Below are 25,808 nucleotides of genomic sequence, written 5' to 3' on the forward strand. Positions count from 1 at the left end.
TTCCAACCCAGTTGATTCTATGATTCTGTGATTCCTAAGAAGATCAGTAGGTAGCAAGTGGTGTATATTTTAAAAGGTTCTAGAGATGTTGTGATAGATCAGTAACTGTCATATCTGTGTACCCAATGAAGTATCAGAATAATAAACCATTTGGATGATTAAGGCATAACTCTGCCATCAAGGAAAAACATCTCCTCTTCCTAGTCCATTCAGGTGTGGAGTTTTTTGTTATTCTTGAGAATACATTTTGTTGAGGAGGAATGTCTTCAGATACTTTAGTTATCAACACACGAGGCCTTAGGTGCTGCAACAGTATAGTTGCTGAATAACACTGAATTTGAAATATGTATGAGTAATAATGTTACAAAATTTGAAAATGGTATCTAAATCTGCTAGTTAATGGAAAGACTTGTATTCAAAAGTAGAACTAGTTGAACAGATAATAGGTCTTCATACATTTTCCAGACACAAAAACCCTATTGGAGGGAAATTTTTGACTACTCGAATGTTTGTGCTCTAAATAAATTACCAGCTCATTATGCTAATTATGTATCACAAAGTGTAACTGTACATCTAGAAAGAATTGGTAATAAGCGGAAAATGTAATGCTCTTAGATAAATCAGTGCAGAAACTTCACTTGGAATGTTACTTTGCTATGTATGGCAAAAAAAGGTACTGTCATTTTGAATGAAGGCTGATAAGGCTAAAGGTTTGAAAAATTTTAACAGAAGTAGTGGGATGCTTATTATAAAAATCAGAGTTAAGAACTTGAGAAGTCTCTTGCTATTAAAGATTAGGATGAGATCTGTTGATGTCAGTGGGTTTGCTTAAACTTGCTTAAATAGAATTTTGATATCTTTTCCTGAAACACTTATCACAGTCCCAGACTGAGACAAATAGTCTTATTTTAGATGGTCATCAGGTGTGATTCATTGGGCATTAGGCAACTTTATAATTAGGGTGGAGCCATTTAAGGAATTAGCTGTTGTGGTATGGCCATGTCCTATTGTCTTGTTGTGTTGCAGTTACAAAGGTTTATAGTTAAAAGAAATCCTTCATGCACCCAGTTTAGCTTTTACGTTTTGTGTGACTGAACGTTGCCTATGGAGAAGTGGGCACTAACAGTGAGAAAAACTACTTGTTTTGGCTTCTGCTTGTGTTTTGCTTTATGGGTTTAACTGGGAAAACTTTAATGTTGCAAACAGTAAATTATGTAGGCAGTAACTGAAATCAATACTACTTTCTTGTGTGCTTTCATTAAAAACAAGGTGGATACCATTGTATCTATCTTGCAGTAAAGTTAATTTGTAACAGAGGTGAACCACTGCAATATACAGAAATGTAATTATAGAGGATAATTAACTACAGTTTTCTGATAGATACTAGTTTTTTCAGTGTACAGAGTATTTGCAGGTATTTTGGGGGATGAAAATTAAAGCAGCACTAAGTATTTAGATGCATGTTGGAACTGTTCCTCATTGAGAAAGCATTAGTCTAAAACATTACCCTTTGGCTTTATCATATCTTCAAGTTTTTTGAATGTCTGTTATCGTCATGTCTTTGTCTCTCTTTTTCAGAATGTAACACATTCTGGAAGACACAAAGGACACAAGTGGCACATAAACCGTCAAAACAGCTGGCTTGGAGATATTCTGGACTGGCAAGATGTCGCATCATTTGTTCATGATAACATTGAAACATTTCTCTCAGTATGTATTCTTTGCACTTATTACAAAATTGGTCTAACTTTTAACTGGTGGCAGTTTCTCCCTGGAGTACCACTAAGGTTATGGATTCAAGAACATGGAAAATTAGGGAAACACTCTTAGTGTTGCTTACAATGACCTGAGAAATTATTGTAAGCCTATTTTAGATATAACCATAAAACAAACAGAACTGTTTATGATGAAGAAACTCTCGTGATTTCAGCATCTTCACTGATACTAGATTCTTAGACATCTTCCTGAGACAGATTGTTACTGTAGGATTACCTTTGTCACCTGCAAGCTGGTTTTCAATGTTTTATATTATGTAATCTTTTTAAAAATTAACCTAGGTCTAGGTTATAGTTGAAGAAACTGTTGACTAAGAGATTGTGAAAATAAAGCAAAGAAAGTATATTTTTTTTGATCTTACATTTCTTGCCTCACATTATTCACGGGGTTGAAAGATATTATTTCTCTCTTTTATGAAAGTTCTGTAGAGAATTAAATTAATATTTTACACAGTGTGAATGCTTGACTTAATGCACTGGACCTTTCACCTTATAAGGGGGAAAAGAAAAAGTATTGAAAGCAATCCAAACTGAAGTGTTTTACTAAAAAATTATGTAGAGTCCAAAATGTTTCATATAAAGAGTCAATCTGCAATCTCTTTGACTTGAGCTGTTATCATAAACTATAAATATCTATAATTTTGGGGGAACTATTACTTATACCTAACTGGCAACATAACAGTTCTGTGGATACAATTAAAGTGAGTATTTGCCTTGAGACAGTTGTTGGTTTAGACTGGTGAGCATGTGTTCTTTTTCTGTCCTCCCTGAACTGCTGTGCTTAAATTGCTACAGTTTCTATCCTAGAAGCAGCTGTGAGACAAGAAAAAATGGAGAGAAATTTTTTTATTACAGTAAACCTTTTTTCAGTCAGTAGTGAAATTTGCTTAATACTTTCTCAAAGTTGGCCATGCAGGCTTGAGGCAAAGTTATGAAAATGCACAGCACATCATGATGTAAAATCAATATGGAGTTTCCTTTTAGGCAAGCGAGACAGTGCTAGCTGTGTCGTTTGCAGGACTGCTGTGCAGTGCCCAAAAACCATGATGAAAACTGTGCTTCAGTAATCTAAATGAGCTAGAGAAATGTGAGAAAAAGAGTAAAGAGACTAAATATTTAAGAATGAAACACATTATTACTGAACTATTCATCTAGCTAACATACTTGCTTTACTTCTAAAATCTGGTTTCAAAGTTCACAAAAAAAAAAAAAAGTGTCAGCAATTGACTTCCTTTCCTGTTTATTTCCATGAACTCATTATTCATCAGCTGTGGGGAAACACCTGTCTTTTTTCTCCATACACTCATGTCCTTAAGGAGGGACTGTAAACAAGTCAGCACAGTATATGGCTCTAAATCCTGATTTCACATCTTTACTGGGCAGCATTTTCTTTGCTGGTTTGCTCATCTACAGGGCATTGCATAAATATTTCATGTTAAAATTAATGAAAACCAGAATTCTGTGCTTGTTCAGGTCTTTAAAACTTGGAGTTGATAAAAATAAGAATAGTTTTGACTTAAGTGTTTCTTAACAAGTTTATTACCTAACCTAGGATACAATGGAACCTTACTGCCTTCAGGATTTATGTTTTTATCAGACCATGAAAATCTTTCTCTTAGTATTTTGGAGAATAATAATGGGTTATTAGAATGGCATACTGAATTGGGAAGGGCCAATACTTTAAATTATGTGAGTGCTTTTGAGGAGGGTTGTTTTGAGGGATTTGTTTTTTCTTGAGGGTAGATTTTTTGTGTTTGGTTTGTGTTTTCTGTTTGTTTGCATGCTTTTTTTTTTCATGTTTTGTGGTACTTTAGGATGGTATTTAGACCAGGTTGGATGGGGTTTTGAGCAGCCTGGTCTAATGGAAGGTGACCCTGCCCATGGCAGAGAGATTGGAACTAGATGATCTTTAAGGTCTCTTCCAACCCAAACTGTGGTGTTTGTTTGGTTTTTTTTTTTAACTCGTTGGGTTTTTTTGGTTGTTTTTTTTTGGTTTTTTTTTTTTTTTTTCTTGAGTGTGTTGTTAATGAGGGGAGTGAAGTGTGATTAAGGGTAGATATAATTCAAACTGTAGGATGTTTCTGCTTTTGGACATTTGAAAGCAATGCTAACCTGCATTCTTAAGAATGTAGAAAGACATAGTACAGTCCCAAAACTGCTTTGACAGTTTTTTGACATAGAGATAATTTAAAGACAATGGCATATCTGTAAAGAAGTGGATATGCAGCTATCGTGAAATTTCCTCCATCTTTGGAAAAGAATCAATGCGTATGATTACACTACTTCCAGGTAATAAAAACTTAAACATAGATTGAGTTTACCAATAAGTAACTGTCTTGCTAGTCCCTTGGCTTACTGAAATATTTCAGAATATTACAGATGACAGTATTCTCTGAAAATACAGCTGTTTGACACTGTCATGTTACAACCACAAGCAGATAAGCTCTTTTCCACTGGTAGAAATCATGGAAGTGTTCTTCCTCTTTAGTAAAGAGAAAGAGCATTTGCTCTAAGAAAAACATTCAAGGAAGACAGATGCAAGCGTTTCACTTCAGGCTTTTCTTGTGTCAGAAACTTTCATTTTAGAGTTAAAAGCATGCGATTAAACTGATGTAACTGTGCTGGGGAATTAGTTATGTTCATTTAATTTGTAACAACATGCATCGATTCAGAACTTAAACTATGAGTATCAGGTAAAGCTCGAAAGACTTATGTAACCCCCTTAAAATGTGCTGTTCATTATAGCAGTTATGCTTAGCTTTAGTTGGATGTAGACAGACCTTAATTATTTTAAAATAATTTACTATGTAAACGTGTAAACTGCCTGAACTCTTCATTTAATATGAAGATAAGCTTTTCTATGTCATCAGTTTGCTTTTTTCCGTGAAAGCTTTGGTGCTAGCAGCACTGCTGCCTTTTTCCAGTATTATAAGCAATAGTGTTAAAAACCAGTATATTCAGTGATGCATTTCTGAAGTGGGGTTTATTTCATCTTATTCGTTGGGGAGAGAGCAAGAGTGGATCCTCACTTATACCTTGTATTTTGCACTCCATGCTCTACTCTAAGGTAATTTTTCACATAAATGAAATATACCATGTATAGCTGGGTTATTAAGATTTAATTTCTGAAAAATTAAAAACATCATTCTTTCCCCACTCACCTTCTTTTCCATTCATACTCTTTTCCTCCATTTCTTGAATGCTTGTGGCATTGAAAAAGTAAATTGCTGCTGGCTAAGTCTGTGAACAATGACTCGGAGCTCCCTTGATGGTATATGAGACATTGCTGATGTCTTCTTAAATTGATCCTTTGGCTTCTTGCACAAGAATATTCATCATTCCACCAGCAGGTGGTATCTCACTCAGAGATTTGCCAGACAGGAAGACAGAAGACCTTCCATTACAATGTACACAGCAGGCTTCAGCTTAGTTAGGTTTCTCTTTCTGTGCCTTCAGCATGACTGATCTGTGTGTTCTAAGTCAAGTCAGTTTCTCAAATATTTCACTGAGTTACTACATATCCTAGTATTTTCTCTGGCCCCGATAATTCCTTCAAGTATTGTCCTAAGTTTATAGCTAATTCAGTCCATTTTTCCATAATATATCAAATAGCATGTTTGTGTTTTGGTTTTGGTTTTTTTTCTAGTAAGGTAACTGTTTAGAGATTTAGTCTCTCTTCCTCATAATGGGTGTTGTTTTTTTTCAGGATAGCAAAATTGGTAAAATTCAACCTGGTGTCTATTTTTAAAGAAGGAGTTAATTTCTTTACTATCAGAAAGTTGAAGAAATTATGCTGAAGGATATTGTTTCTTCTGTCGCTATTCTGTCTCTTTCACATAAAGGTCAAGCAAAGATGTTTTTTCAAAAATCAGCTGTTGAGCCCTGAAGGGTTAACCCAGAACTTTACGGGTAAACATTTATTTAGAAATCAGCTTTTAATTGGAGCAGGAAGCTTTTAGTCTTGTGCATACTGTACTTTTCTGCACAATGCCCATTGCTTGTCTTTTACCTTAAAGGTTTATTAACTTGTTCTCTTGCTATCATTTTTGAGCTGTCAGGGGATACATCTTTCTGAACAGAAAAATAATTAAAAGTATACAGAAGGACAGTTTTTTTCCTAATACTTCTTTGTGTCCTGTTTTATTCCCTTTATACATCTGTTAATGATCTCTATAATCAAGTTAGGTACATAGTTTTATCTGGCTTCCAGAAGCTTGTTGAGTTGAAGTTCTCAGAGAAGCAAATTACTTTTTTGGTTAAGTGTCTTTTAAACCTCACTTTAAGGTGTAGACCAGTTTAAAAGTGGCCAATAGGACACCTTAGATGCCTTAGAACATTAGGTGCAATTTTGATTTCTTACCTGTTACAGATTGGAAAGGCATGGGAACTGATACTGATGGTGACACATCATGGTGTAATGCATAAGGGAGTCCTGAATTCTGTGCAGTTTTGTAGCTCTTTAAACACTGATCCCTTAAAGCTACTTACACAGCAGTGTTTTCAGGAAAAAGGCGAGGAAAGAGGTGTGTTTTTCAGTTATTTTGTAATGGCAATATTAATGTGTCATTGTTGCATAAATATTCGCACTTAGTTGTGTTTTGGAGAACTCAGCTGACAAGGTGTTAAAAATTGTTTATGCATAATAAGTGATCTCATCAACTCAGTTGCAGTATGCTCTGGGAATCAAACAGCATAATAAACTCCTAGGTGCAGGTACATGTGTTTTGATTTTGTGAGTGTTATTGAAGTATTTGAGCATGTTCTGATACTGTATTCAGTAATGATTAATGTCTGCTGTGTCTGTCTTCTCATCCTAGCTATGAGAAGCATGTATCTTGAAATTTTAATGAAACATATGTTTAAAGAAGAATTACTCTGTAGTTGGAGGCAAGTCCTAAAAGATTCACTTGCTTTCCTAAGACATACCAAAGCTGTATGAAAGGCACTATCTGCACTTACTCTAAAGCACGTGTTGGTGATAACTAGTTCAACAGTTCTCATCAATGACTCCACCAAACAAGGATGTTCCTCTAGGAGTACGATTCCCCATGATTGAACCACCTGATAACTGCATTCAAGCTACTTGCTGTTGTATACTCTTAGTAATCAGCTCCTCAGGCTAAACTTCTAGGAGAAGTATTAAACAAATGCATCCTATACTGGAGGAACACTGTATTTTGAAGGAAACCTTCCCAGTACCCACCAAGTGTGCGCTCTCTTCTAGCAGATGGAACAAACCCCTCTCCTTGTGAATCCTCACTAGTATCAGCTTGACTTATGTCTTGCAAGTATTAACAATTGCTGGGATTAGTATTAGGAAGACTGTTAAGTCAGGCTAGTTTTACTCTTTAAAACAAAACTTCACTAGACCAGTTTTCATTAACAACACACTTCATGCTAATGGTTTGTTTTACAGCCTCCTAAGTGTTATTGTTATGTATTCAAAGTGGTCAGTTCTTAGTGGTCATGTCCTACGCGAACCATGGGTATAGAATACCATTGTGAAGATACTGTTTAGTTGGCGCCAATAGCCACTTTCCTGAATGGTCTGAGTCACAGAAGTCAAAATGAACTGTCTCAAAGGGCTCTTAGGATATGGAAAGCTTGAATGTAGTGGACATAACCTTCCCTTAAATTAAAAAACCTGTCCTTTCATAAGGTATTTTTGTTCTGGACAACTCCCACCACTTGACATCTGCCCTGGATTATATGCTGTGATACCTGGGAAAAGCATTATTTTACAGGTCATGGCAGATGCTTTGTCCTGTTGCTTGCCTATTTGTTTTTTTCCCCTGTCTTAGTTGCTACCTTGTTTTCTTAAAGCAAAAGCAGTCTTCCTAGCACTTAAGGTTGTGCATCTTCAATGCCTTCTTCCTCAACTAACTGTGTGTGTTTCAGGGCCTTTGTTTTCAACTCTTGTCTGTATTTTCAAGGCCTTTGCTGCTGTTCTGTCATTAAACTCCACATCATAACAGAAGACCTATGACACCAAGCTCCTGTTCACACACCAACTTCTAGTAACAGACTTAAACATCGCAGGCTGGAACCTTGCACAGTTAGCATACAACTTAAGGCCTGCTGTTGGTAATAACATTACTATTTTTCCTGAATACCAATTGAAAGGCCTCTGCTTTAGCTACAAATCATTCCCTCAAAAGTCATTGTCCTCTGTGTTTAGAGTCCTTGTAGTGTAATGTATGTTTATTACATTACCTGGAGGCTGCATGAAGTTATACCACTGCTGCACCCCTGAATGAACTCTTAAACCATAGAAGAAGGAAAGGGACAAGTGCCAGTGGAAGAACATTTTTCAGCAAGGCATTTTCTTCCCTTCTAACCTCACTTGAATTCCCAAGAGAGAGTAATAAAATCTTTACACTATGAGTTTTAACATTCATAATTCCTATTAAATAGTAATAAGCATGAACTAAGTAGATCTTTCTGTGTTGTAATTCCCTGTCATTTCCCCCAGAACTTACTCCCTGTCAAGTTTGTGCTTAATAAATTATTTTTGATATGTTTCACTCAGTTCTAAAGGAGAGGTGATCACAGGACTCACACTCCCTAGTCTACTCTACAAATGCTAGCTACTGGGGGTTTTTAATTTGGTTTTAGGTTTATTTGGTTTGGGTTTTTTTATTTTAGTTCAGTCTAATTGCTATTCATTAAATCAAGAATAAATGTTGCTAGTTTTGAAGTATTCACTTACAGCTTTGAATCTGGAGAAGGGCTTTTCTATCAGAGTTTTTACAGTTTTTCCAGTTATATTAGTCTGAAAGAAGCTATGGCTTTTGTATGTGACCTTGCTTCTTTTATATGCTTGAGTCACTTTGGTTAATACATTCTTACTTCTGGATTAAATATTTGTTATGAAACTACTCTGCATTGCATTTAGCATGCCTCTATATGCCTTTTTTTGTCTCAAAACTGGTCCCTACGATCTGTAACAAATAAGCAATAAGTTCTCCAAACCACTGCAAAATTTAGTAGATTGTCTAATAGTGTTTGATTTATTTTCCATAATTACTTGACTAACTATTGCATCTCTACTCAAAATCACAACTTGTGCATTTGGCTGCATTTATTACAAAAATTATGCATTTCATTGCCATGAAACTTTTAAAAAACAAATTTATTAAAGTAGTCATTTTATTATTTGATTTGAAGCTTCGTATTTATTTATACCTTGTGATGTTACTCCTTGTTCTTTATATTTCAACATTTCTGCTTTTGTAAAGATGAATTTTTTCTCCCAAGACAAGATATACTTGACAGCAATGTTAATGACCATAAAAAGGTGTCACTACATCTAGATATTTTGCAACTTTGTGTACTGAAATAACTTTGAATATTGGGAGAAAAATTCTAAAACCTTGTAACCAACTTCACAGAAACTTGTCTTTGGTAAAGTAGACATTTTCACTTGATACTACTTGCTGTAATGTCAGAGTGAGGGAAGACGATTTTTTAAAAAAATGTCATCTTATGACTTGATGGAGATTAATCACTCTGTAAGTAATTTGCTGTCCTTGCCAATACCATCCAATACCTGACTTTGTCTTCACTTCTTCCTCCTTTTTCAGATCCTGGAGTCTCTGTGGATAGTGATGAGTCGCAATGTGAGTCTCTTGTTTACTACAGTTACGACATTAGTGACAATCCTCTTCCACAGTGGGACAGCTCTTCTCAATTTTGTGCTTTCTGTGGTAAGTAGTATGTCATTGGTTTACATGGTGTGCTTTACTGAAGGAACCTAATGGCGCATGTTGTATAATAAAAAATCAAACCTAAAGTACTGAAAAAATCCACATTTATCTAATACCAGAATTCTTTAAAATTTTGCAAAGTCTGTATCTCTTTGGGGGCATTCTAGACAAGAGGGCAAGATTTATGTAAGTCCCACATTAGGGAGCTGGTAGTCTTCCTATCATTCTTTTAATGGACAACTCTTGTTTCAGACCTTGAAGATACTAAGCTGTAACTCATGATAACCTATGTAACTAGGGAAATCTTATGACTTGTCCTCATAAGCATATCCCTATATAAGCCATTGCTTTCAGAAGATGGAAGAAATTGTTACAGGGAAACCAGCAACTTGTTCTCTAGTTGTCATTTGGTTAAGTAAAGATTACATGAGAATATTTAATTTATTTCTTAGTCCACAACTTCACCTGTGGTGACACATTGAAAACAGCGTCTGACATATTAGCATACTTAAAATTACAAGTTTGGATACTAATTGCAGGTGATTTCCAGGCACTCATGCTCAGACTCAAAATTTAGCTTTAGATGCCTAATGATTTAGTGTAAGTTCACTGCATGCTGTTGCTGTGATGCATGATCCTGACTTTTTGTCTGCCAGCAAGGTCCTGCCTTGTGCAAGTCACTGTGCAGTCAGCTGGTTTAGCAGAGCTAGTTGGGATCTTGCTGTGCTGGAATTCTTTTAAAAATTAGATGCTTCAACTGTACTCTTATTTTTTCATTTGGCAGGATTCTTAGTTGCTAGAGAAAAGTTTGGTTTTTTTTTTGAAGTTGCACAGACTAACTTAAATTTTCCAGCAAGATGATGCTCAATGTGCTTAGCTTTTCAATTGATTATATTTCAGTCCAGTTTTAGTCATCTTGAATTAAAATAAAAATAGTGAATTTTATTTTGATAAATGGTTCAAAAACTTGTTCTTTAAAACCCAGATGCAATAGACACTTTGTTCAGAACCTCCATTTTGAAAAATATATCTTCCATCAAAATGTTAATTAGGAATGTCAATCTGTGTAGCATATCCATCCACGATCCAGTAAGGCTGTAGTCAGGTCCTCAACAGACATTTGAAAACTCATCATGAATTACAGAAGTGCCACTTCTTTTTCACTTTTGAATACAAGTTCCAATCTGCACACATAAGGACATGGATGTATGTAAATGGCTTTATGTGGGTGTTTATGTGTATATATATATATATGCAGACATGTATGATCACACATGCATGTGCACACACACACACATTCTGCTCACGCTCTGTTATGAAGATAGGAAGAGAAATTTGATTGATGGGCATCTAAGTCCTGAAGGGAATATGCAGATTTTTGACACAACAAAACAAATAAATAACAAACCAAAACAGGCAAAATAACTCCAAGAAACAAAACCCAAAAGCTTTGCAGCAGAAAATTGAGTACAAAAGGCAGATAGAAAAATATTTAGTGAGTCAGTGGATCTGATGCAGAAGCAATTAGGTCATGTGTTTCTTGATATCTGTGGAAATGCTGAATTATTTTGGTATAGAGTGTTTACCCACAGCTTTCTCCTTGAATTCAGTCTGTTCCTGCTCAAATTAGTGTTTAACACTTTTGGCTACAGTACAAATTCTATAGCAAGATATAAGTAACCCACCAATTGCTTAACTATGGACAGTTCCTACTGTTTATCTTTGGTAAATTCCTCCTAATAGTCATCAACAGGGTCTTGGATTGTTGCTTAGGAAACAATTTAGGTATCTCAGATAATCTGTGAAAGAGGTCTGAAAACTTTCATGTTACAGTTGATACAAGATAGGGCATATTTTTTGCTACTGAATTTGCTGAGGCTATTCTACTTGTTTGAAGAATCAGTGACAGATTTTTTTTTTTTTTTTGGCATTTCTGTACCTACTGTGCTAAAGGAACTATGCAAATTTCTCCAAATGCAGATAGTCTAAACTTCAATTAATTTTGTGTGGTGCTGTGGTAACATCCATCTTGTCTTAGCAGAAATTGAGTTTGTATTTTTTCCTTGCTTGTAGTTCAGTTTAACACCATTTTATTCCATTCCTGTTCATTCCCAACCATCATTTTGGCTTTTACAGTTCAGATATATGTTGTTTCGTTACTACTTAAAAAAGCAAGTTTCTTCTGTAAACACTGGGGAAGAACAGTCAGGATGAGCAGATACTGTACTTAGAGCAATATGATGCTTTCTCTGTTGAAAACTGCACTTACAAGAAGGATCTGTAGGCAGAGCTCAGTGGAAGGAAGACACAACACCATCTGGGTGCCTGCTTTAGTGTAGAGGTTTCTAGTGAAATCAAGAAATATTACAGTAGCTTAGGAGAAATGGCAGAGCCTGTCAAGGGAGAAAATAACCATAATCGCAGCTTTCCAGAGGATGGTAAAATTTAAGGCAAATTTTAAGATTTACTTATTTGAAACTGTAAAAAAACATTGCTGATGCTGCTAATGGCACTAGACTATTTCCCATTAAAGTAAGGCTTTTGAAATTGTTAATGTAATGATTTCTGTTATTAGATAGATTCGTTTATCACCCAAATCAGGAGTTACACACCTGGGAAGATGGATTACAGCCTAAACCAGTATAACATTTTGTAAAAGGGTCATAGTAGGTGAATAGTTAAATGTGACTTTCAAGTGGCTGGAAGTGTAGGGTAGGGGGAAGTAGTGGTAACATTTCACTAAGTATAAGGGAACAGAGGCGGATGGATGGCATTCTTGAGATTGGTAATGAAATACTGCATTTTGTGCTGTTTGTATTTTGTTTTCTGAGCATCTTCATCAAGAATGAAAGAAAAGGGCAAATGAGGTAATGAGGTATCTGCAGGCTGGATAAAATACTTGAAAGTAATAAACTTAGGGAGGCGGAGCTCTTTGGTTCATGAAAAGATAAAGATGTGGTTTGTTCTAGCATACGAGTAGGTTGGAAATAAGGAAAGTGAAAGAATCCTTTCTAATCTTGGGAAGAAAGAAGAAATATCTGAGTCTTGTAGATAAAGCAAATATAAACCATAGTTTACATTTGGAGCATACAGAGTGGATTTTTCTTGTTTGAGGTATTCTGTTTCAAGACCGACACAGTTCTGTGATTTGTGCTTAGCCCAAAAAGTTACCAAACCCACTAACAGAAAAATAAAAGAAACATAGTCGACTGCAACATACAGAAAGCTAATCCCATCTGATTGTAATTTTTATGTCTTTAAATGAAACAATAGAACTGCAATCAATTCTACTGAGACCCATCATCAAACTCACAGGAGGAGTATTCATTTAGGATTGCCAGCTTAACATAAAATTTATGTTTGTGAGTTTTTGTGTAATTTATGTATGATACCCAGCTGCATAATGACTCTTGAGACAGCTCAAATTTATTTGATAGTTTTGTTTGTTTGTTTTGATAATAGATGTTACTATTCAGCAATTTTTTTTATCGTTAAACATGCTGAAAAAAGAACCAAAAAACCCCTCAACTAGAATGCTGAATAACATTCCATATCTAGACCAACATTCTAGTTGTTTGATCTCGATGTGACTTTGGGAAGAGGCTAAATAGGGACAGAAGTCTTATAATGTTTAGCTATAAGTGTTAGTGGGGCAGGGGAGAAAATTATTCTTTTAGCTCTGTGTGTTTCTCTAAATCTAGACTTGTAGAAGAGTATCTTGTGCCTTTCCAGTAAATTTCAATATCCAAAGCATAGTTGCACATTGTAATTCTGGAAAGTATTTACTGACCTTTAAATTAAAAGTCCAATTTGTTTTGCAGGTGATTTTTCTCACCACACTGTTCTACCTATTGAGCTCCAGTGATGAGTACTACAAACCAGTAAAATGGGTGATAAGCCTGACACCTTTGTCTCAGCCAGGTTCCTCCTCAAATATAGTTGGCCAATCCGTGGAGGAAGCAATAAGGTATATTGCTGGTTTCTTGCACTTTCTTGAAAATTCTATTTTAAATTTGATATTCTGCAAATAATTAACAATTGCAATAGCTTGTGTTTCAGAGATGAGTTGCAAATCTCGAAGATTTTCAAGAACCTAGCATTAATGATTTTCCCATCGTGATTGTTAATAGAGCAATTTGATTGGACTTGCCTTAAAAATTTTTCAGAGGTCTGTGCTGTCATGAATGCTAGTGTTTTATAAAACTGATGCATTCATGACTGACATCCCTAACTCATCAGGAAGCAGCGTGTTTGCAGTTACAGCTAGTGCAGCTCAGTAGGAGCAGAATCACACAGCAAAACAGTTGAAATGGAGGACCTGAGATCTGTGCTGTACACATTTCAGAATTACTTGATTTGGACTATTTTTAGTCCAGTCTTAGGGAATAAGTACCCAATTGCACCTGGAATGTACTAGATATGCTCCTGGAATGTATTTTCCAGATCAGTTCCATCTGAAATCTAGTTCATGATCTCCATAAAACAAATTACATTAAAAGGAACAACAGTGGAGCACTCTCCTTATCCCACTTAAAACACTGCTGTACTGCACCTCCAGAGTACATCCACAGTCTTTCATGCTTAATTACCATTCTTAGGTTTCACCTCTAAACTACTACAATAATTGAAGGGGAGAATGTTTGTGTTTCTAAATATGCTTCACTGAGATTTCATGATAAAGCAATTTTTGGGGTGCTATAGTATTGTTCATTCATCACAGATGAATGAAACCATCAGCTTTCGCCTGTTAGCAGCTTAGCACACTAATATGTTGGTAATGTAATAAAACAGATTTTAAATAAGGTGTTTAAGTCACAGCTTACTTTTCAAAAAAGTTGAGAGTTTGGGCAAAATGAGAAGACTCCATGCTAAATTTTGTACAACCATTGCCTCTTACACCACTTTGTGTCATCTTGTGCATACATATAAAACATGAATAGACTTTAAATGGGCGATGTATAAAAGCTACTTCCCAAACTCTTTGCCAAATGTTTGCTGTTTTAACAATGGGAAGGTTATATTATGCTGTGTAAGATCTTGGACAACAGTGCTAACTGCTGTAGTCTTTAAAACGAAGAGGCAATTCAGGTAGAAAACCACAATTTTGGAATTCTGCCAAAAAGTTAATAGCCCTTCTCTTGAGTGACTGCTATTGAGTTTTCATTGATCACATGGTTAGCATCTCAGTTCTATCTTTACTGAAGAATGTGAGCCTGTGGTAGAGGGGAACAGTGTCAAAAAATAGGATATGGTTTATCTGGGAATGGGTACTCTGCAGGAGGATTGTATTAAATGCAATTGCACATTTTTAAGTACGTGACAGAGGTGACCCAAGGTATTTCTGAGTTTAGTATGAGGAAAGAAAGAAAATAATATTAGGGGAGCTATAGGAAAATGAGTAGGAAAAAGCCAGCATGCATTGGTAACTGCAAATATGATGAGAAAAAGCCAGTGTCTGCAGAATGAGAATGTGAAGCTGCTTGTCATATGCAAGGGAATTCAGTCTGTGTGTTCACTAAGGTAGTCTGTATCAATCATTCATATTTGTTTGAAGAACCCTATACTTGGTGCCTTATTTGAATTCTTTGGAATGGTACTTCTGAAGTTTCCAGAAATTCCTCTCTCTTGCTCAGTTGTACCTGAGGATTTATCACAATGCTTCTAGGTTAGCTTGTATTCCACTTAAACTGTATTGTGATTTTCTGTGTGGAAATAGGGACAGTGTGCTAGCAATTTTGCATGAGTTTATCCTTGCCCAATTTGCCATTTGAAAAATAATTGCCACTGCAAGCCATCTCTTTTGTCACAAAGTAGCAGTTATCCTTTCTTTTAAACATTGAGTTGTTGTTACAGGGGTAGGAACTTAAAAATGCCTTGTTCACCTTGTCTATAAAAGGTGTGCAAAATGGATATTAATACTTGGTGGTAGGATGGGAAGAAGATGCTCTATCTGTGTTACGAATTATCAAATAATGAAGTCTCTAGTCACTTTCTTTATTAGACTATGACAGCATTATACAACATGAATTCACCCTCAAAATACTCATGCTTTCAAGTTGACCAAAAGCAGAGAAAGATTAAGTTAATAAATCTTAAAAGTCACCAGCTATGTTCCAGCTTCCACCACTCTTCAGCAGGACATAGCACGTGTACAAAGCTAAGACTGCATCTAACTTGTCCTTGTCTGGAGTGCACGGATCCTCCTGGCAAGAGATGCAGTTAGTCTTTGTGTTGCTCATAGACCAAATGACATAAAAATAATCAGCTTCCATGTTGTCAGTCACTTCTGTTGCTCTTTCACTTAAAATGTATTTATGAAAAGCACTAGGGAACTCAGATATAATCAAGGAAGTCTGTTCCTTTGTGTCCCTTGCTGTTTATTTCAGAGGAAAAGAGCAAGGAGTAAAGAAGAGGAGGGCAATCAGCAAGTGGTTTCTGTAGCTCAAGAAATCCCATAACTTGAAGATGTTACCCAGCAAGCATTTAATCAAACCAAGACCTTTTCTCCTTGCAGTTTCTCTCATCAGAGCTGTGTCATGTTTTTTATTTTATGGACTATAAGTAGCTATAAATTTTATAAATATTTTTCTAACTTCCTCGATGATGAGTTTGCAAAGACAATGTCAGTTCTCTGTTAACGCAAATAGATTTATTTGCTGTATGGGGGCAAGAGCAGCTTTTCAACCTACTTTGAGCCATGTGTTGAATCTGTTTCTGTCACAATAGCTCAGAATATAAATTTGCACTTGAGTAGTGTGAGAAAATAGATGCAGCTGTTGTGACACTGCAGGAATTTTGAAGAAGCAGAATAATCCAAGAGTTACCTGCTGCAAACCGTGGGATAAAATGCCCTCCTGGCCTTTGGTAGGAAATTCTTTCATCCAGGACAGCAGGGAGGCAAAATGAATCAAGTGGCAGGATTGAGCAGGGATTTGACAAGATCATCACACCATACCTGAGCCAAGAGCTTGCTTGGAAGGCCTGGTGGTACAAGGGCAGAGCAGCAATAGACAGAAGATGGCTTGGAGGCATCAGCCAGCTCAGCTTCACTGAGGGTGGACTAATTGTGCTGGGAACAACATGAGCCTGAGGAGGTGACTGTCCTAGTGGGACAAAGGGAAAGCAGTGACTGCCATTTACTCTGACTTCAGCAAGGCCCTGACAGCCTCCCACAGTAACCAGTGTGGTTGAGCATGGGCAGAAGGGGACTGCTGCATGAGGGGAGGAGCTCTTCTGTGTGCTCAGCAGGACAAATTCCAGCTGTGTGGATGCTGCTAGTGGTGGTGTGGCTCAGGGCAGTGGTGAGGCTGATGCTGATGATGGTCTGGAGTAAGGCCTTGGGGTGGTGGGACAGGTCACCTTCCTCAAGATTGTGGGTGTCCCTTCCCGTATCGGAAAGGCAGGAAAGCTGGTGGGCTTGTCCCCTTCCACTTGGGGAAGGCAAAAGCTTAATAGAAAGCAGACCCTCTCCTCTCCAATCCCTAGACCTGAGTACTGAAGAGATGACACCTCTTCACAGGGAGAGGTGGGGGGGAGACTGAGAAGGGCCCACACAACCCTTTAGGTCAGCAAAAGAACTGTTTTCTAGGCCTCTTTCGGGACAAAGAGGCAAAGGACAACCCAAAGGATGTTTCACATGTTATGAATGTGATTATTTATAAGCTGGGCATTTGCCTTTGCCACAGATACCCTGCGCTGAGTTTTCCTGGTTCTCACAGGTGAGTCCTACCTGCCTCCAAGCAGTCCTCTAGAAAGGAGCTGACAGTGTTTGGTCTACTGAAGGAATGCAGTTTTGCAAACTGGTCATGCATCAGATTTCCCAGTTTTGAGTAACTTTCATCATGAAACTGCGCCTATCATTTTAGAGTAAACACTTGTGTGTGCTTGTTGTCATCACTGCCTTGGCTCCTTTTCATTGGTTACTTCTTATGGAAGGCAGCATTTAATCTGCAGGGGAGAGGAAGGGTTAGTTGTTGTGTGACGATTCCCTGAAGCACAGTAAAAAACCTGGGAGGAAGATCACTACCAGTGGTCTATGTGACCTCAGGGATTTCTGATTGACATACGAAGTAATGGTTCTATTTCAAATCAAGCAATTCAAAATTCCATGCTGGAATTTCATGTGCCATTGCCTGTAAAATGAGATGGTAAATTAAAATTTAGGTAAATTATAATAATCCTGAATACTGCTAATGCATCAGTAGCAAAAGAGCTTCTATTCTCTAAGAGTTTTGGTCTTTGGTGCCCAATTGTTTTATCTGTTTCTCTTTTTGGTTTGCAATCGTGGGTCTTTCTCACTCTGATTTTTAATGTTTTTGGTGTGGCCACACTTCATTACTCTTTCTTCTTGATTAATTCTTTATTTACCCTTTGCCTTTCATTCCCCCCCTCTGCCCCGTTCTGTCTTGTTTGTTTGTTTGTGATTTTGGGGTTTTATTTACTTATTTTTATTTTCTTCCTGTTTTCCATATTACGTGAGTGGGTATCAGCACAAAAATGTGATGAATTACAAAGGTAATATTGCATCTTCATCATATGCAAGAGTCTTCATTGACTGCACTGACTGACAGTGGTGGTTAGTTGCCAGTGAATATAGTAAATGGAATTTACTTTCACTGAGACTGCTAAAAGTCAACCATAGGAACCAGTGGAGAAAAAGGAACAGGGCAGGGACTGGTGACTTTGGCAGAAGGGTTATGCCAGCATAGGTTGAGCTGCAGGAATTCTTCTGGCAGCACTCTGTCAGGTTTAAGAAGATGACTTCCTTTAGAAATGTGGGAACCACTTGGATCAGTTTACTGTATTTAAATAATTCTAGTTCTCAATAGTAGTTAGTGAAATTTTTTCTTGTAATTATAATTAGTAACAGTATTTTGAAGGTTGAGAGGAATCATTATCTGCCCATAACAGTGTGAGATTTGCTTTGTTCAGAAAGGTTCTTTAAAGTCAGGTTGGTTCATGAGCCACCTACCTCATGCCTAAGTAGGAAAATTATGTCCTTTTCCCCTGAAATAGGGAGGTGGTGCTCCTGTCTGGATTTTTTTTTTTTTTTTTTTTTTGGTCCTGAATGGGTGAAGCAATTATTCTCCAATTCACAGGTTTTCAAAGTAGTAGCATGCACACCTTTGCCTGAACCATTTTCCTTTCCCTGAGCAGCATGTCGTTCTCTTCCTGAATGCACCATACCCTTCTTCCCTGAAGCTCCCATTCTGCTTGCTCTGGTGGAGATATTGCACATTACTAAGTTGCATGTTCTCACGGCCTCAGTGCAATTTAGTGTGTGCGATACTTTCACATGAGTGCATGCACACGGGTATGGCTGTGGCTTAAAGTTACTGCAGCTTTCAATTTTCGTGGGGCCTAATTACGTTGTGAAATGGTCTTAAACCCAGATCAGTATTTTGAGTGATGCCTTGAAACATGTGTCAGTGGAAGTTTGTTTTGTAATGCCGGGAAGATGAGTACTGTTTGTTTTCAATTTGAGAAGGGTTATCATTATTTGCTTCATTTTCTTCATTTGCCATGTACACCTCAAATTTGATCAGATTTTTCATTGGTTATAGAAAAATCACTAAAAATATTATGTATTTCTAAAGAGGGAATAGTTATCCTTAGCTAAAATTGACCGGAAAGTCAAAAGAAAGATTTTTATATGAAAAAGACATATAGTGCCTTGATGGCTGAAATAGCTTCTTAATGAATTTACAACTTTTATTTATTAACATCTAAAAAGATCTGAAATAAGCTAGCATGCAAACAACTGAATAAAATCTCGACTCCCTAAACATCTGATTGGTTTGCTCTGGCATCCTGGCAGTAATGATGGAGAAAATGAGACAGTGATACAATTCCCACAGAAAACAATAATCTTCCAGCATGTTAAGCTAATGCTTAGAAAAAGCAAAATGTGTGATCTTGTTTATTTTACTGCAACATTAATAATGTCTTTCAAATTAATTTTTCAAAGACAACTGTAACTGACTCAGTTTTGACTGAATTTTTGCATGCAATGTATGTTCTTTAGTAGCAGGAGTATCTCTAGTGGAAATCTCTTTTGTCACAGGAAATCTCTTTTGACACATAATGTCAGTTATGCATTTAACAGCGTAACTGAAATTTTTCAAGCTTTACTTATGATGTATGTTATGAGATGGGAATAGAATTGAAAATGATTCCGTCTTAATCATCAAGCCAGTGGCATTCTCGCCTGTATCAAAAACAGTGTGGCCAGCAGGACCAGGGCAGTGATTACCTCTCTGTTCTTTGCACTGGTGAGGCTGCACCTTGATTACTGTGTCCAGTTCTAGGCCCCTCAATTCAGGAAAATGGCATTGAGGTGCTGGAATGTGTCCAGAGAAGGGCAGTGGGGCTGGTGAAGGGTCTAGGGTGTAAGTTACATGAGGAGAGGCTGAGGGAGCTGGGTCTGTTTAGCCTGGAGAAAAGGAAACTGAGATGACCTTTTCGCTGTCTACAACTACCTGAAAGGACATTATAACAAGGTGGGGATCAGTCTCTTCTCCCAGGCAGCTAGAGACAGGACAAGAGGAAATGACCTCAAGCTGGACCAGAGGTTCAACTTGGACATCAAAAAGAATTTCTTCATGGAGAGGGTTGTCAGAGATTGGAATGGGCTACCCAGGGAGGTAGTGGAGTCACCATCCCTGAAGGTGTTCAAGAAATGACTGGACATGGCACTCAATGTGCCATGGTCTGTTTGACATGGTGGTGATCAGTCAAAGGTTGGATTTGATCTTGGAGGTCTTTTCCAGCCTATATGATTCTGTGATTCTGTAGTTAAATAATTGCCTAGTCTAAAACTGGGAATAACAGATACTTTCATTTTGTTTTTAATTACATGGAAGAAAGGAAAGTTTCAGTTGAGTTATTGAAAAAAAGGTGGTCTACAAAAAATGTGGTCTGTATATCTTGAAGAGATGCCACATTGTTTCAGTACATTGGAGAACCAAACTGACAGTAACTGTAACCTGATTATCCTAGTAGGATAGATAGTAGTATTTTTAAGATGATTGTTGTAGTAGCAATAAACACATGACTTGTTCATACTACTTTTTTAGTCTTTAATATTCTCCTATATGAAAAAAAAACCAGGATTTGTCTTTACTTTTATTTCCTTGTTCTTTTATATTGAAAATACTCCTTCTTATTAAACACAGCTGTCTGCATATTACTTTATGTACACATGATTTTAAACAGTTATTCAAAGAACAATTCAAAGAAAAACAGATCTTCAAAGAAAATTTCATAAAATATTTTATTTACTCATGCTTAATCTTTACTCCACAATTTATCTGAAACTATGAAAAGATGTTCATTATTATACACACATAATTTGGATGAAGCATGTCACAAAGTCCGTAAATTTAATCCAAATTTTATAGTTTACTGCCCCTAATTCACGAGATTATCTAAGTGCATAATCTGATGCTGAAATAGTTTGAAATAGTTCTGTTCTCTCTGCCATGCAGAGTGGTAACGTGTCTTTTCAAAGACTTTAAGGGGTTACTGAAGACTCATCACTTCATATGAGGCAGAGCTGGTATTCTGCCATTTGCATCTTTCATATCCCAGATGGTGCATTTTGTATGTTCTAACAGCAGTTTCTTGTAGTGCATGTTTGTAGTTTGTAATTCTGTGGCTGTCCAGGTTTTTTTTAAGACTGAAGTTATCTGTAAACATGTAAAGGATATGAGTTAGTTTGTGTGTGCACAAACACATTTAAAAGCATAAGCAGATTTCCATGCAATCTTTAAAAATAATGTAACTACATTGCATCTTAGATACTAGTCATTTAATCATGTATTACACTTAGGCTTTTATATATATCTATATACACACTACTTTTTCTACAGCATCATTTTTTTGAAAGGTTCTTCTGTGTCAGAACCTGCAGTCTTTAAGTGAATGATAATTTAGTTGATGTGTGACATAGACTGTATCAGTAAAAAGAGTGATGCTTAACTTGCATCTGGAATTCAGCTGAGCCACTTAGTTTTTCTCTTTGCTTCTAAGGCAGGCCTAGTAGCTAACAGGAAGGGATAGAAAGACAAGGGTTGCTGAAAGGCATTTCTAAGAATAAAAGTATACTGTGAGGATTATTTTTAGCTATAATATGTTGCAGGATTCTATGCTTGCATATCTAATAATTCTCTGTGTGTGTATTTAAGATTGCAGTATATATTATTATAACCTTAGTTAGATTTGTGCTATTTAAAATACAGATTTATTGTAATGTAAGAAGACAGCATGAAGTCTGATGTAAAACTTCAGGATTTCCTGACACTTCAAAAATTTAACATCACAGCTTTAGCTTTTTGCTTTTTTGTTGAGTTATAAAGTCAATCCATTATTTATTCTCTCCACCATGTAAGCAATGAAAGCATATCCTTCTTTATGATTGTGATTCATAATTTTATAATAGTAATAAACTGAACAGTCTGAGAGTTTCTTAATATAAGACTGCAATGGATCTCAAGCTGTATTGACTCCAAGTAGGTGTTGCTTTCATTTATGGACTTTTCAAGTTAAAATGGGATCTAAAAGAATTACATCCTTACAAGTGGAAAAGAATAAATGTTCAATGTACAGTGCCAGTGCATGCTAACAGCTAAGAAAGGCTTGAGTAAGGCTAAAGGGGGAAGATAGACTGCTTAGCTGAACAGCAAAATAACAAAGGCCATGGAAACGAGACGCTATCCTTTAAAAAGCTGAAGTTTTTGCTAAATAAACAAAAGGATCATAAACAGATAGAAATAGGCCTAAAATGTGAGGGGGGTGGTGGTGCTGAGTTTGATTCAGCTCAAAGTTTGAGCTGAGTTTGAGCTCAAAGCTCCACAAAATGCTATTAAACCAGAATACAATTTTTCATATGTAGCAGGAGCAACAAGCGGTCAGGGGGCTGAGGGATGGCAAGGGCTACTCAGCAACAAGTCAACTGCAGGCTGTTGCAGATGGGAGGTAATTTGATGATGTTTTGTTTGTTGCTGTGAAGGGAGTCGCATTGCACAACCCTTCTTATGGGTGAGCTACAGCAGAATCTCTCAGAAATTACAGTGACTTCAGAAGACCTTGTAGAAAAACCAGATCACATGAACAATAGCAAATTGTCAAGAGTGGATGATGCAAACTAGTTAAAAAAAAAAAAAATTCCAGGTAACCCAGGAAGTACAGACATGTAAGCTGGTATTGGTACTATGCAGCTTAGTAGGAACTAAAGTTAAGGACATACTAGCACCTGAGGGGTGTGGTTTAGTTGGAAAGAATCAATGAAATTTTCACAGAGAGAAGTCCTGCCTTGCTGTTTAAGTTTTTTGAAGTGTGGGCAAGCAAGACCATTAATAAGTTGATCTGGCTGCTATGTTCTACTGAAATTTCATAAAGGCTTTTTACAGCATCTCTTCCCAGAGGCTTTCAAGGGCAAGGGATATTGGCTTTAAACAGAAAGAGGGTAGGTTTGGATTAGATATTAGAAAAAAATTCTTTACTCTGAGAGTGGTGAGACACTGGAACAGGTTGCCCAGAGAAGTTGTGGATGCGGCAGGATTGTAGACAAACTCAGTTAGTAGACGGCAGTGTCTGGGGAATGAAATGGCTCATGAAATGTAGTGTAGATGAAAGTGATGCATGGGGGTGAAAACCAGTCCTAACTTCACACATAAACTGATTACCACTGTGCTGACTGTTGCCACTTGGGAGCTATATTTTCTGGTAGACTGGCTAGCTCAGTGCTTCGTAATACTTAAAAGTATCTGACAGGCATATCAAATGTGAAGATTTGTTACAACAGACCTAGACAACAGAAACACAGAATATTACTCCCATTGTATGAATCTATGGTTTGCCTATACCCTGAATTACTGTGTGCCACTCTGGTTCCTGCATCTCAAAAAGCTAGGAGGGCAATAAGACAAATTAGAGGAATGAAGGTATGCATCAGTTTCTGTGTGAGGAATGAGCTCGTTAGGACTCTTCAGCCTGGAAAAAAGGATGTTACACAAATTGAGGTTTGCAAAATCAGAACCAGTGGGAAAAGGATGACTGGATTAAACTGCTTATGGTCTCCTTCAATCTAAAATCTTGGGATCATCAAAAAGTTTTAAAAAATAACTTTCAAAAAATATATTGGTTCATCAGCAGGCAGTAGAAATGCGGAAGGTCTTGCCAAAGAATGCCGGAGTTGCAGAAACTTGCAGGATTGAACACGAGGACTAAGAAGAGATATTAATTGAAGATTACCAAATAGACAGCCCACATCAGGTTCTACCCTGAGGTAGAAATAAAGGCTGGAAGAATGTTCAGGGGGAATTGTTAAATTGGTTTTTCCTATTTCTTTGTTCACTTATCATCTGTTTCTGGACTCTACTGGAGATGGGATGCTAGCTAGGCAGACCTTTGGTCTGAACAAGTTTGACTTTTTATAAGTTGTGTTCCGAGATCCATTTCAAGAATAGTTAGGTGTTGCATTTATTAAGCATCATGGTCTACTTCTGATAAAAATCTGGAAATGTTAGAAATAGTTGATTTAGAAATAACTAGTCCTTCCAAATGTGTTTCTCAGAAGAATAATTCTAAGTTTACATGGTATATGTGACTAAAACAGGCCAAAGTAGTAATTAAAAAGTTATTACAAGTGCAAAAGTATTTCAAAGAAATAATCAGATGTAGAATTTCTTGCAGAATTTGCACTACATGTTAATTGTTCTTTTTCATGGAATGTAGACATTTCTTTGTTAGAGAAGAAAATCTGTGTGCTACTGTGTCTTTCAGACTAGTTACCACTCTTTAGTGAAGTTTTCATATAGTCGTTGGAGCCCTGTCCAGCCTTGAAGGGTGTATGTAATATTTGCATGTTACACCGTCTCAAGGACCTATGCTTTGTTCAAGACTGTAGCACTTTATCTGATTTGTGTCATTATTAGCCTGCATATGCTGGCGTTGTTGCCTCTCTTTGTTCATTTGTATCATTGGAAAGAACAAGGATGAAATCCTGTCATGGAGTCATCTCTGAAAATCACTTGCATATTTATATTGCTCCTAAAGTGATCTTAGTCTATCAAGAATTACTTACTCCCACTTCTGCTTTACTCATAGCTGGAATATATCTTAGTGCACTTTGCTTACTTTCATGTCTAATGTGAAACTGAAAAATTATGAGAATCTTTTTGTATTCCTAAAAGAACAGAACTCTTAAAGAGAATCAAAGAACAACGTAAGAGTGTTTTTGCAAAAGGACTTCTTTGAGTCATTTCGTTCTTCAGTGTTCTCATGACGATCACTTGCAATCTAGGGGATCGTTGTAGAAGAAGATTATCTCAGTCCTTTTTAACTGTCCTTTTTTAACTGTCCTTTGGTAGTCACTGGCATCTTTTGCAACAGATCTTGGTGGTGTCAGAAGAAAGAAAATTAGTTATTTGGTTTTGAAGTTATAGTGAGACAGTGACTGTTAGTTTCAGCTGGGTTAAGACATCACTGTTCTGCAAAGAAGAGTTCTTGCTCTCCAGCCATGAGTGTGCTGGCTTCTTTCCTGGTGGGAATGCAGCTGCTTATGCCACTACTTATTAGTTGGGTGGGGAGTAGAGATGAGACCTGAGCTAGTTAGTTAAAATTAACCCAGCCAAAAAAATTATTATTATCTGATTTCATTGTAAAAACGGTCATGGTGCATAATGGAGACTGTGCTTGGCAGGTAGACAGAGGAATGGTCATCTGGGGCAGAAGTGAATGCTTGAGAACACGGGAATGGGAGGGCTCTTTTCTTGGGACAGTTCTGAGATAACCTGATCTGAAATAAATTGTGAAACTGTGCTGTGAAGTTTGGAATGCATTCCATTTATACCTTGAACTCTTGACTTTTAAGATGTAAAGGTTGTATTCTCAAAAGAAACCAAAGAGCTGAAGTTTCTTAAAGCACCATTTTGAACTAGTCAGCTCTTCATACAGAAGGATTTTTCAACAAAGATCCAGTAGTGGGGAAATACCAAACATCAGTGGTATAAAGACAATGACAAAAGAGTGAAATTTATCTTTTTCTAGCAGTATTTTTGGTAGAGGGTGTTCTTGTTAATAAACTTGCATTTTAATTGGATTGTAAACTACTGAATGGCTTGTAAAGTGTTTTGTAAGAAATTCAGGGAAATGCTAATTCTTGCAAACTTTTTCAGAGACAAATACCACTTTTGTCTAGTTTTTACTCTTATGCCCATTTACAAGCCAAGGTTAATACACCTTCATTATAAATTTAGTGTAATAACCAGTAAATCTCTCTTCTGAATTTACAATATGCTTACTCTAATCCTTCTGGTAACTCCAA

At 36.8% G+C, this 25,808-nt stretch overlaps 1 protein-coding gene across 2 annotated transcripts in view; it reads left to right on the plus strand.

The window, feature by feature from the left end:
• Positions 1-25,808, plus strand: part of TMEM245 (transmembrane protein 245) — a 77,982-nt gene that overhangs the window by 39,688 nt on the left and 12,486 nt on the right. For both annotated transcript variants that reach the window (XM_050311003.1, XM_050311011.1), the window contains 3 exons: positions 1,579-1,710; positions 9,359-9,481; positions 13,303-13,448. In XM_050311003.1, the coding sequence (XP_050166960.1) occupies positions 1,579-1,710; positions 9,359-9,481; positions 13,303-13,448 (401 nt within the window). The remainder of the gene's footprint in view (positions 1-1,578; positions 1,711-9,358; positions 9,482-13,302; positions 13,449-25,808) is intronic.

The sequence above is a fragment of the Myiozetetes cayanensis genome, unplaced genomic scaffold (assembly GCF_022539395.1).
Source record: "Myiozetetes cayanensis isolate MyiCay16 unplaced genomic scaffold, myiCay2020 scf1, whole genome shotgun sequence".
Taxonomy (NCBI): domain Eukaryota; kingdom Metazoa; phylum Chordata; class Aves; order Passeriformes; family Tyrannidae; genus Myiozetetes; species Myiozetetes cayanensis.